The 13,903-nt window shown below is 41.7% G+C and overlaps 1 protein-coding gene across 1 annotated transcript in view; it reads right to left on the bottom strand.

The window, feature by feature from the left end:
• Positions 1-2,758: 2,758 nt before the first annotated feature.
• Positions 2,759-13,903, bottom strand: part of cog3 (component of oligomeric golgi complex 3) — a 74,856-nt gene continuing 63,711 nt past the window's right edge. Inside the window, exons 19-23 of the mRNA XM_043700324.2 lie at positions 13,012-13,146; positions 10,308-10,383; positions 9,028-9,155; positions 7,192-7,290; positions 2,759-5,631 (exon numbers count right to left, since the gene is read on the bottom strand). Of these exons, the coding sequence (XP_043556259.2) occupies positions 5,602-5,631; positions 7,192-7,290; positions 9,028-9,155; positions 10,308-10,383; positions 13,012-13,146 (468 nt within the window). The 3' untranslated portion in view covers positions 2,759-5,601. The remainder of the gene's footprint in view (positions 5,632-7,191; positions 7,291-9,027; positions 9,156-10,307; positions 10,384-13,011; positions 13,147-13,903) is intronic.

Below are 13,903 nucleotides of genomic sequence, written 5' to 3' on the forward strand. Positions count from 1 at the left end.
CCTAACCTGCACATCTTTAGATGGTGGGAGGAAACCCACGCACACACGGGGAGAATGTCTGTGTCCTGGGTGGCAGGGTGAAATGTGATGAGGATATTAGGAGATTACAGGGTGACCTGGACAAGTTAAGTGAGTGGGCAGATGCATGGCAGATGCAGTTTAATGTGGATAAATGTATGGTTAGCCACTTTGGTGGCAAGAACAAGAAGGCAGACTACTACCTCAATGGAATCAATTTATGTAAAGGGGCAGTACAGAGAGATCTGGGTGTTCTTGTACACCAGTCAATGAAGGTAAGCATGCAGGTAGTGAAGGCGGCTAATAGCATGCTGGCCTTCATAACAAGAGGAATTGATTTTAGAAGCAAAGAGGTGCTTCTGCAGCTGTACAGGGCCCTGGTGAGACCACACCTGGAGTAGTGTGTGCAGTTCTGGTCTCCAAATTTGAGAAAAGACATTCTGGCTATTGAGGGAGTGCAGCGTAGATTCACGAGGTCAATTCCTGGAATGGCAGGATTACCTTACACTGAAAGACTGAAGCGACTGGGCTTGTATACCCTGGAGTTTCGAAGACTGAGAGGGGATCTGATTGAGACATATAAGATTATGAAAGGATTGGACACTCTGGCTGTAGGAAACATATTTCCACTGATGGGTGAGTGCCAAACCAGAGGACACAGCTTAAAATTACAGGGTAAACCATTTAGGACAGAGCTCAGGAGAAACTTCTTCACCCAGAGAGTGGTGGCTGTGTGGAATGCTCTGCCCCAGAGGGCAGTGGAGGCCCACTCTCTGGATTCATTTAAGAAAGAGTTGGATAGAGCTCTCAAAGATAGTGGAATCAAGGGTTATGGAGATAAGGCAGGAACAGGATACTGATTAGGAATGATCAGCCATGATTATATTGAATGGTGGTGCAGGCTCGAAGGGCTGAATGGCCTACTCCTGCACCTATTGTCTATTGTCTAATGTGCAACACAGTCGCCCGAGGCTGGAATCAAACTTTGGTCTCTAGCATGGAGAGGCAGCCGTGCTAACCACTGAGCTGAGGGGCAATCTCACTACAGCAGTCTGATCTACTCTTCTATTGTATTCAAAAGCTCGACCCTTCCTACACACCTTCCCATGCGAGTTCCGAGTGTGTAACTGTTCACCTTTTACCTTCTCCCTTTATACTATGATTCTAAAAGTGTAGGTCCACTGTACTCTAATCCAATCCAGGGCCTTAAACACTCCTTCCATGTGATTTACTTGGGAGTATTTCAACTGAGAACACTGCATTAGCTGCTGACAGTGCAGCCTGCCCAACACCAGGGAGACCAACCTGACATTGGCTGATCACTTTGGTGAACACTCCTGTTCAGTCCACAAGCGGGAACCTGAGCTAGCAGTTGTTTGCCATTTTAATTCTCCATTCCATGTTGACCTCTACCTTCAACGTTAGTCCAACAAAGCTCAATAGAGGCTCGAGGACCAGGACCCTATGTGGAGTTCAAATATTTCAGATCGTGGCCATTGCTCCCTCTTTTAAACAAAAAAACAGCAGCTGTGGGTAGTGATTCCGCTGTCGCTATTTACACTTCCTCCAGTTTTGTTTTTATTTTCACTTGTCCCATAACCTAATCACTCCTGTCTTTCACCCTATCACAGACCTTGCCTTTTAGCCCTGCCCCTTTCCTTGCTTAAAACTGGACGTTTGCTAGATAACAGTGTGCGAAGAATTCCACTGACAACCAATTCAGTTGGCTTGCAGTATGGCGTACTTGCATGTAGTGGAAGCTACATATGTTAAAACACACAGGGCCCTGTTCTTTGCAGATGGAAACAACACGTATCGCCCCTGTTTCAACTCAACAAAATAGATAACAGTGAACCATTAGCTCATTTCCCAGGGCAATGCCTGACCAAGTAAAGTTAACCTGCTCGGTTTAAATGAAAACAAAGCTGGGTAATTACCTATCGTTATTAATTAATGCATTCTTCATAACACCTCTACCAATTATAGTCCACTTGCCAACCAATCAGCACTCTCACACAACACAAATGTTGGTTTTCCCCTTGAATAGGTATTCTTGTGAGTGGTCCTGATGAGAGCAGGACAAAAAGCTTTGATAAAATGTAATGTTATCCAGCAATGCTTAAAATCTGTTAAATCTCTAACTCCTGTCAGACTGAGACTTGAAATGTGTCAAGTGGTCTTCCTGAATTAAATATTTCCAGCATTGTTTATATATTTGATTCCCGACTTTTCTACTATAGTTGCTCTTTGCATTAGCCTACGTTAATAAAGATGGCAATGAGCAGTAATGTTTCATTCAGTAATTTGAGTAAAAATTATATTGCATGCTTTCAAATCTTACCATGGCTTCAACTTTGTAATTTACTCCAGCCTCACAACCCAACCTATGCTTATCTTTTTCTGCCCTCTTTTAATCAATTTTTGTCCAATTTATTTTAATCATTTCAGCAGTTGGAACCCTGGCCTTCAGTTGCTTAGGCCCTAATGTCTGGAATTCTGTCTCTATATTCAAACACTCCACAAAACCTCTCAGTCCACACTTTAATCATGTGGTCTAACATCTCACATGGCTCCTTATTTTATTTTCTTTTATGCCTTTTTAGATGTTGTTAAAATGCTTTCTTACTTTACTGGCAATTTATAAGTTGTTGTCAATTGAAACATAAGGAGTACTTATATCAGTTAAAACCATTCTGCACACAGCTTAAGGCAAGGGGATGAGTTCAAAAGCAGCACACACTTATTTGAAAATGTTTTATTAAAACTATCAGATTGCACCAAGAAAATGGGGAGGGGGTGGTGGCAGCAAGCATGTTTATATTATTATTCTTGTTATATACATACAATTTACATATGTAAACCCTTTAAAACACTTCAGCAAACCAAAATAATGTAATCAGAATCAATAAGTTGGATTGCTTTATTAACTGTCGCTAACTGTCTCTGGAATTGACTACTGAAGGAATCAACTAGGAGTCAATTTTTTTTAGAAAAACTTCTAAAATATAAAATGCAGGTATACCTTTCATAGCAAATATATTGTTGCCTCCCTGGCCCCCATTATATACACTGTAGTAAAATGTCATTTAATTACATACAAGGAAACCAATTATGTACATCGTGCATTTCCCCCAATTATTTTGTAGATAAAATCATTGTTATTTCACAACATATACATTCATGTTACACAACGTCAGGCTGCTTTAACACAAATCTGTTTGTTGGAACAGGCATCAACGGAACTTGAAAACTCATGGACACTACTGCTAAAGTAAATCAGGTTCAGACTTTTAACCCCACAGAATATCTAACTCTCACTCCCAAACTGAACGACATCTGAAAAAGATCACTGCTGAATTTAAATGGGTTAGGGATGTTTTATGCTCCCCACTGTATGTTACATAGGGTTTTGCTCCTCCAGTATCATTCCCTAATATACTCACCCGAGAGAGGGAGGAGAAGCTCATCATTTTACTCACTGACCACACTCCCTTAGGTTAGCTAACTCAGCGAAGACCAACCCCTGAAAGTTCTTGCTCCCTGCAGACCATGCAGAGTTACTCACTAAGGATATGAGAAGTTGTATAAGTGAAGGCCTTTATCATGAAACAAATATTTCAATTCCAAATCATTTGAATTTCACTACTGCTGGCTCTCAGCTATGATCTCAACTCCCCCACACACAACTCCAATATGATGGTTTCATCATTCCCATTCAAGAATCTTGGATAAAAAGCATTTGTCTAGGCAGGAGATACAATAATTAAGGACTGACTGACTGGCTCCTTCTATATTCGTATCAGACGCTGACCCAATTAACAGTGGAGCTCAAGGTTTAAAACACAGAAATGGATAAATGAAACTTCTGTTGTTTTCAATGATGAACTGCAAATTAATTTGATGCATTTACTTCAGGATCAGTAGTTTGGGTTTCATCTTTGTTGTGTGTTTATTAACTTAAACTTTATCGCAGTGCATTCAAATCCTCAGACAAATCACATTGCAACTTACAGCAGTGATCAGGGTCACACAATTGTTTCATCAATAAAGGACCTTATTCCAGATTTACCCACGTTCACTTAACAGTTTGTTCTTGAGCGGTTAACATTAAATCAGATAATGTTGAATCATCCATCAAGGAATCTTGAACACACAAATGTGATGAAGCTTGAGACTTGAGATGCAAGACTGGCTTCAGTTGTACATTTACAATGCAAATCTCTGCATCTGGAAGTGTGATTTATAAACAAAATTCATTGCTAAGGAAAACTGCCACACAAAGCCATCCAGGAGTCAATCTGCAGCCCAGCTACAACTTGTGTTTGTAACTGTGACTTGCATGCATACACTTCAGCATTCAGATGGCTAGGTGCTGCACAGAGAGTGAAGCAGACTGTAGATCCTACAAAAGTGGTTCCAAAGCAATTAGTTTACAATGAATCAGTGCAAAATAGTTAAAGCAGAATGTCTGAGGACAGAAAAACCCTGTTACTGACCAATATATGGGCTGGGCTGGGGCCATGATGCATAAACAACACTCCCATTTCACCTTGATGGTAATATTTCTGTAAAACGATGGAGAAAACTTACATCATGTTGAGATGCCAATCCTTTACTCCTGGGAACATGACTAAACCACAGCTCAGACTGATACGGGTGTCCTCTTTATTTTAATGCTTAAGTGACATGAATTTGTGTCATCCCAATCCAGTTGTTAATTTGACATTAGCTGGCCAATGACCTTAATCCTTGACTCAAAAAGCTAGGCAATGGAAAAGGTCACAGTAATGCACCACTTCTGTGGTAAAGTAGCTGAAGGATAGTACGGTGACAGAACGAACTTAACAGTACATCTGTGTTATAATTGTGAGGTACACTGCATATCTGAAATGAGAGGTGCTCCATTTCCTAAGATTAACAACCCTTAGATTGCACAGAAAGGGGGATTTAAAAAAAAAAGACCTTGCAGAATGCACAATGCTAATACACAAAGGGGAGTCACTCTAAACTGTGCTCCAGTACAGACCTCTTCAAAGCTCCCTTTAATATCACATCAACATTAACATAACCTTTGCAACCGACACCATTTCCATACTAATTTCAATCACATTCCCTCTGTTTAATGTGCAGTGCCATACCAAGTATAGAAAATATGCAAACACGTATAGACAAGCAAAAAAAAAAAATGCCTTAGGCTTCATGAAATGAGCAACTACTTCAGGTAACCCAGCCTCCTCAGTGATGAAGCACAGTCTTTGGCAGGCAGGTTTCTTTCTGACAATAGCTCAGGTTACGTTCTACCTGAAATTGCAAACAGGTGTCTCAGTTTAAGACTGGACTGTAGCTTTGAGGTGGTAACTAGAGTTACGGTCAAATTCTTCAGCAAACAGCCATGGGCCTTTAGACAGTGACGTTCTGCAGGAGCTAAAATTGGAGTCAGTAATCCCCGAACCTCTCGTCTGGCAAAGAATTTCATTCCAAATACCTTCCAACTTGCTCAGTGCTTCTCCCTTGTCTGGTTGATGTCCAGGTTTAAGTGCTGGACATTAACCCATTTTCTCTTTCCAGTGTCTGACAGTGATTCTAGTTGGAAGCAGATAATAACAGACTTATCTGAATGGAAAGAAGAAATGAAGTTAGGATCATTCTGACAGGATATGCACATTTCTGACCTGTTACTTGGTCAAACTTAATGGAGTTGAGGATGAAATAGGTCCAACAATTTGTCCAGCCTTGAATTGTAAGAGAACTTCATTTTCTACACCAAGTAACCTCTTGCAATTTGACCCTCTCCTCTCCAGATCACTCCTGTGAGTCAGTGACTAGGAAAAGAGTCAGCAACGCCCAGAGGAGATCACAGCTCTTTTAAATGAGGCAATCTCCTACTTTCAAATTGGAACACAGATTTCTTGAATGCACAAAGAAATCAAGCCTTCAGGATGGTTTGAGAAGTCAGGAGCTGGCTTAAATAAAAACCGAAGGAACTGCGGATTCTGGAAAATCAGAAACAAAAACAGAAATTGCTGGAAACGCTCAGCAGGTCTGGCAGCCTCTGTGGAGACAAACCAGAGTGAACATCTCAAGTCCAGTGACCCTTACTCAGAATGCAGCCTCAGAAGAGCTGGCCTCTTTGCTTTGACTGAGGTTAAAACGCAATGGAGGAATGAAGCTTTAAATCAAATACAAGGCCCTGCAATCTATTTAGCTTCCTGAAGAGCTGTGCCTGATTCAATGTGGCCCTTTCCATTAATTGAAAAAGTATCAGACGGAGCATAAACACTAACATCTATCTGTCAGGCCAAATGCTCTTTGTATCTGCTATTCATTCTGTGGGTGGGATACTACTCGGAGGGTCGGCGTGGACTGGGTGGGTCAAATCCTTCTTCCACACTTTCAGGATTCTATGCTTTATCCCTATTTTACTCGCAATTGAATACTTTCTAACTCAACATGAATGTACATTTGCCAACATAGAAATTTAAAGCTACAGGTAATTATTATTTAGCAACCACAAAATACACTGCAAATACTAAAGATGTATATATGATGAAGACTAGCCCTGAGCAATGCCACTGGAGACTAATTTAAAACTTTTCACTCAACTGGGCCATGGAAATAAACTTCCTCAGTAACAAATGAGAATGTTGTTTGGTAGCAGAGAACTCGACTATTGTTCAAAAGACATTTTGTTGAAGCTTTTCATCTCACACTCATCAGGACAATTTGCAAGAATACCAATGTCAAGGGGAGCAATGTCTTTCTACAGTATGGGAAGGGTGTGCTGATTGGTAAAAGTCTTGCTGAAGTTCACATACCAACCAATCAGCACACATTTCTCATTCTATTTAAAGATGGTTCTTCCCTTGACATTGCTACTCTTGTAAATGTCCTGATGAGAAGCTTTGACAAAACATGTCGTTTTTCAGCAATATTCAAAATAGATTGTACTTATAAAGCATTGGTCTAGGGAATTCTGGATTTATTTGACAACAAATTGGCACTCCTCTCCAATCAAACAAGTGATGCCACAACTAAATTACATATCCATTCTGTTTGCCCAAGTAAATAATAACACACATCCTTGGTTACTAAAGGGTTAATGAGTCAAAAACCTGGCCCAGAATGACCACACAAAGCTGCGCATCAATCAAGTAGTTCCTGTCTAGATCTTACCTGGTCCATGGAGGGACACGCTATAATCTGCAGATCCTCGCCACTGAAATCCTCCTGCAATACTCCATGCAATTTTTGGAATGTCTGTTGAACGTTAGTCTAAAAGAAACAGGAAAAAAAAGTCTGAAAACTGGGGACCGGACAAGGACATGCCAGTATCGTGGCTAACTGAAACTGGTTATATTTTTAAAATCCAGCAGTAACACAATAGTCAGGGCACCATAATAAAGTATGGGTCCTGTGAGCTGCCTGAGGGGCTAACGTCTTATTTCAAACTATGTCAGTACTAACCAGTACTTATCGTTGGACTGTTAATCCAGACACCCAGAGAACGTTCCGGGGACCTGGGTTCGAATCCCAGTACAGCAGATGGTGGAATTTGAATTCAATTAAAAAATGAAAATCTGGAATTAAAAGTCTAATGATGACCATGTCGATTGTCGGAAAAACCCATCTGGTTCACTCTGAGGAAGGGAACTCCCATCCTTATCTGGTCTGGCCTACATGTGACTCCAGACCCACAGCAATGTGGTTGACTCTTAAATGCCCTCTGGGAAATTAGGGATGGGCACAGCCCCCTCATCCCAGGAATGAATAAAGAAAAAAATCATACCACAATGGAACTAGAACTACATGCAACACAATATTCCCACATCTTAAAAACGATTGTCAAACATGGTCAAAATGCAGTAAACACTTCAGAATAACCGTCTGCTGTTTTCTTAAAGTGGAATATTTGGTTAAACAACAGATCATGGATAACTTGAAATTAGAGCTGGGGCACTTCTAAGCCTGGGCATTAAGATTTGGTTAGCGATTGTCCAACTTCAGCTCCTGAGGTCATGGGAATCTGTAACAAGTTGAATTGTATTTGAGTTTACTGTAGTGGCTTTGCAAAGCTGAATTCAACTTGCTTCTCTCAACAATAAGGAAGCAGCCTGGAAGTGGACTGATTACAACAGTGATCACTGAACAAAGATGGCTGGCAAGCCACAACCTGCAGCAAATTTTGACATTGCCAGGGAGCTGGACATTCATAACACCTGAAAGTTGAAGACGTTTAACTTCATTCACATGCTTTGGTTAAAGGAAAGGAACCTTGTGAGACCACTTTGTTGAACAGCTTACTGGGTTGAAGCTGCCATTGCCAACAGTCTACATTTATATAGTGCCTTTAACATCGTGAAATGCCCCAAGGCACTCTTCAGCGCCAGACAAAACATCAGACAAAATCACAAAATGACCAAAACAAGGAGAACTGTCCCCTTTCAGACTCAGTGATGCAAACTTTTAAACTGAAATTATCTAAAATTCCCAAAATTAAGTTAAATGATCTTTCATCAGGTGAGAAGTGAGCTAGAAGAGACGATGTAGAATTAGCCTCAATATAGAAGGTTTTAAAGAGATCCTGTCATTCATTGGAAGTCATTAAACTCACTATCTTCATTGCATTTATCACTATACTGATCAGGTCACTGGTAACTTCTACTTAGCACACTTTGGTTCAGTGTTCGTAATTTTGCTCTTTTGGGTCCACAGACACCAAGGGCTGTCAGCAGATTCCAAACGGGTTGCTTACTCCACCCTGTAATCCTAGTGAGATCAGATGACTGAGCGGAGAGTGAGATATGGATCAATTAATTTGGTTTGCATTTGAACTACCTAACAGATATTGAGTGTAGCAATTTTTCAATTAGTTATATCATGATGCAAATCAGGTACAATCCGATCATCAAAGATAAATCTGCCTTAAAGCATTGGCACACTGGCTGAACTCAACCAAAGTCTTGGATTTAGTGTACATCATCGCACTTTACACGATCGATGGCGACTTACCCGCACAGGTTTAAACAGAATGAATTCTGTATCCTTGTTGGACAAATACAAGGAAAGACTTCTCAACGTTGTGGGCAGTTGAACTTTGATTGTTTTGTACGTAGAAGCCACAACATCATTGATTTTTGCTGAAAATTTACAGAACAAAGTCAGTGTTTTAATATCACCATTGTGGACACAAATCTTGCACAATTGTTTGCAGTGAGGCAGCTGACCAAAAAGATTCTTTAAGTTTGTTCTCGCACAACTGCCTGAGACAGAAATACAGTATGTCCACCTCTGCTGCACCAAACGCCTATCTGGCTCCCATTTATTCAGCACTGGCCAGCTTGGCTCAATGATTAAGAGGCGTATCAGTTCAAGCCTTATCTCCTGGACTCCCACATATAACCTACGGTGAGACAGCCCTGAAGTACTGAGGAAAAGTGTACTGTCAGCAGTGTTATCTTTCAGATTTTTGTTCAAAGTGGAATCTCCCGGGGATTCTGCCTAACAATGCTCCCTCAGGCAGAACAATTAACTGATAATTTCTTATACTTGCTAATCAGGAGATATTGTTTCGTTTACTTACATGAAGATATTGATTTCACAACATGCAGCAAACACTGGGAGGCACTTTGGGATGCCCTCAAGATTTTAAACAACTCTTTCAGAATGCAAGTTCTTGACTTCTGTCAGAGTCAATGGTGCGCTTGGGTCGAACTAGCTGGTTGGCATTAGATTCCCTACAGTGTGGAAACAGGCCCTTCAGCCCAAGTCCACACCAACCCTCCGAGGAGTAACCCACCCAGGTCCATTTCCCTCTGCCTAATGCACCTAACAGTATGGACAATTTAGCACGGCCAATTCATCTAACCTGCACATCTTTGTACTGTGGGAGGAAACCGGAGCAACTGGAGGAAACCCACGCAAATATGGGGAGAATGTGCAAACTCCACACAGACAGTCACAAAGGCTGGAATTGAACCCGGGTCCCTGTCGCTGTGAGGCAGCAGTGCTAACCACTGAGCCACCGTGCCGCCCCAAATATGGGTCCGGACGATGAAGACAAATGGAAAACGCTTGCCTTTCTCAGGATTGGAAATAGCATCCGAGCTCTTCACAACATGCAGCTCACAGTCACGCCAAGTTCACTTTTGATAAAGGAAGTCACCTCCCAGGACACCATATGGAAACAGCTTGTCTTATCAAATTGTAATATTGTTTAAAACAAAAGAGATCCTGAACTAGAAGCAGAACTGAAGTAAAACATAATTCCAACAGAATAGAACCACACGCACCTGGGTGTGCCCATGGCTGCTGTGCTAGATTATACTTCGGCCCGCCCTGATGACCCATTGTTTTTAAAGCTGTTACCTGTACAACAGGAATTTTTCATCATTATTGAAGATCACAGGAGAGTACAAACATATAGACACATCTGCAAATAAATGTGATGTCCAGTTTGTTTTAAATACACCACAGAAGATAATTGGTGCTGAATTATGTTTGCATACAAGTTAAACTACTTGCAAGAATTAGGCACCATTATGTAATTGCAATTAGTAACCAAGAGGCCTGGATTAACAATCTAGAAAATAAACTCAAATCCTTCCATGAAAATCTGGGACTCAGTTACTCAGAAAATGCTTGGAAATAAAAGGCAGCTGTCAGTAAAAATGAATGTGAAGTTAGCAGATTATTGTAAAAATCCAACTGATTGTAAGGAACAAAACTTGCTGCCCCTACCTGGTTTGAGAGTCAGAGAGATGTACAGCATGGAAACAGACCCTTTGGTTCAACCCGTCCATGCCGACCAGATATCCCAACCCAAGCTAGTCCCACCTGCCAGCACCTGGCCCATATCCTTCCAAACTCTTCCTATTCATATACCCATCCAAATGCCTCTTAAATATTGCAATTGTACCAGCCTCCACCACATCCTCTGGCAGCTCATTCCATACACATACCACCCTCTGAGTGAAAAAGTTGCTCCTTAGGTCTCTTTTATATCTTTCCCCTCTCACCCTAAACCTATGCCCTCTAGTTCTGGACTCCCCCACCCCCTTATCCATGCACCTCATGATTTTATAAACCTCTATAAAGTCTCCCCCCAGCCTCCGACACTCCAGGGAAAACAGCCCCAGCCTATTCAACCTCTCCCAATAGCTCATTTCCTCCAACCACAGCAACATCCTTGTAAATCTTTTCTGAACCCTTTCAAGTTTCACAACATCTTTCCGATAGGAAGGAGACCAGAATCGCATGCAATGTTCCAATAGTGGCCTAACTAATGTCCTATACAGCTGCAACATGACCTCCCAACTCCTGTACTCAATACTCTGACCAATAAAGGAAAGCATACCAAACGCCTTATTCACTATCCTACCTACCTGCGCCTCCACTTTCAAGGGGCTATGAACCTGCACTCCGAGGTCTCTTGGTTCAGCAACACACCCTAGGACCTTACCATGAAGTGTAAAAGTCCTCCTAAGATTTGCTTTCCCAAAATGCAGCACCTCACATTTATCTAAATAAAATTCCATCTGCCACTTCACAGCCCATTGGCCCATCTGGTCCAGATTCTGTTGTAATCTGAGGTAACCTTCTTCGCTGTCCATTACACCTCCAATTTTGGTATCGTCAGCAAACTTACTAACTGTACCCAGTTGACTCTTTATTATATGAGCCATCAAGTTGCACTGAACTGCTGAATTAGAGCAACGAAGGATGGACAATGAATGCCCATACTCTCAAATTGAACAATGACAATTACATACCAGGCTCCAAATTCTAATGTATAAACTTAAGGGTCAATCTCCCAGCATTGACTTCATCCAACAGTTGGGAAGAGTCCAAAGAAACTCTAATCAACTTCATCACCAATCCCATTCAGGGAGTGGGTTAAAATCTTGTTCCCTCCATTTGTATCCATAACCAAGAACTCTGTATAAGTTTAACCTGGCACATGGAAAATAAATATCAGTGCAGTTACTCTCATGTAGTTAACTGTAATCCAATACAGGAACAAATCATTCACGTTGTTTGGTATGACAGCAGCAATTATCCAGTTCAATGACTGTTGCCTTGACAGAGTACTCGGTATCCATCCCAGTATTCCAAATGGTCAGCTCAACCCTGGACCTTCTACTTAATCCCATTGTGAAAGAACATTGGTCCCAGTTGGCGACACCATGTTATAACCAAAGTTACAAACACCAACTTACAATACTAAACTAATTCCTGGAATGGAGGGGTGTCTTAGGAGGACAGATTAAGCTGACTGGGCCATTATTCTCTGTAGTTTAAAAGAATGAGAGGGTGATCTCATTCAAAAACACACAAAATTCTTATAATGGTTAATAGATGAAAAAAAAGGGTGATTTGGTGATGGGGGAAGAAATGTTTAGTTGTGTTTAGCACTTCCAGGTATTAAAGAGAGAAAAAAATACAGAACTTTGACAGGGAAGGCTTTTGCCTTGGCTGAAAATGTGTTGCTGGAAAAGCGCAGCAGGTCAGGCAGCATCCAAGGAGCAGGAGAAGAAGGGTTTATGCCCAAAACGTCGATTCTCCTGCTCCTTGGATGCTGCCTGACCTGCTGCGCTCTTCCAGCAACACATTTTCAGCTCTGATCTCTAGCATCTGCAGTCCTCACTTTTGCCTTGGCTGGTTAGGGGAGAGGGTCGAGAACCAAGGGACAGAGTTTCAAAACAAGGAATGCATCATTTAGGACTGGGATGAAGAGGGATTCTTTCACTTGGAGAGCAATGAATCTTTGGACTTTATCCCAAAAGACTGTGGTATCTCAGTAATCGAGTTTGTTCAAGACTGATGAACAGACTTCTACATATTAAAAACATCAAGGAACATAGGGATAGCATAGGAAATTGGTGTTGAAGTAGAAGATCAGCTCTGACTTAAGTGAATGGTGGTCTGGGTTCAAAGGGCTGAATGGCCTACTCCTGCTCCTCTTATGTTGTTAGCACAAAGCTGTAGCTTCCTTACTTTGGTCACAAACTCTTCCAGGTGTCCCACAAAGAGTTTGGTTTGGTGCTGAATGAACTTTTCACAAGCAGACTTCAAATTACGATCCACTTCCTTCTTCGAGTCTATATAATGTTCCTTGATCTCTGGAGACCCCTGGAGGGAGATGAGGAAAATTAACCATTTTGCAAAGCAGCAATTATTCAAATACTTATCCTTTTTTTTTAAAACTTAGCAACACTTGTAAAGAATCTGTGTTATATGGTTTGAATTGAGCATTACAACAACCAAACGTGTATTTGCCTCATTTATTTATTACTGTCCACAGTATTGTATACAGGTACCCAGCTAGGAGCTGTGACACACACTTCCCTTGGGGAGGGGGAAATGAGGCTGAATTGGATACATTTTTGAGCTACGAGGCAGTCCACCATCTACAAGGCACAAGTCAGGGGTCGGATGGAATACTCCCCACTTGCCTGGATGGGTGCAGCTCCAACACAAGACACCATGCAAGTACCCTTAGACAGCACCTTCCAAACCCACAACCACTTCATCCAGAAGGTGAAAGGAGCAGATTCGTGGGAACACCACCACCTGCAAATTGCCCTCCAAGCCACCCACCATCCTGGCATGCAAATATACTATCGTTCCTTCAGTGGCACTGGGTTAAAATCTTGCAAGTCCTTCCCCCTTACTGCACTGTACGCCTACTTACAATACGTGGACTGCATTGGTTCAAGATGGCAACTCACCATCACTATCTCAAGGGCAACCCCAGGCCTGGGCAATAAATGCTGCCCAACCAGCGATGCCCACATCCCATGAATGAATTGAAAAGGACAAATGGTCATGGGGCAGGCAGGAAAGTGCAGTCAGAATCACAATCAGTTGATCTTTGTTGAATGGCAGA

The sequence above is a fragment of the Chiloscyllium plagiosum genome, unplaced genomic scaffold, assembly GCF_037043375.1.
Source record: "Chiloscyllium plagiosum isolate Xiang-an unplaced genomic scaffold, Cpla_swu_hap1 HiC_scaffold_12, whole genome shotgun sequence".
Taxonomy (NCBI): Eukaryota; Metazoa; Chordata; class Chondrichthyes; order Orectolobiformes; family Hemiscylliidae; genus Chiloscyllium; species Chiloscyllium plagiosum.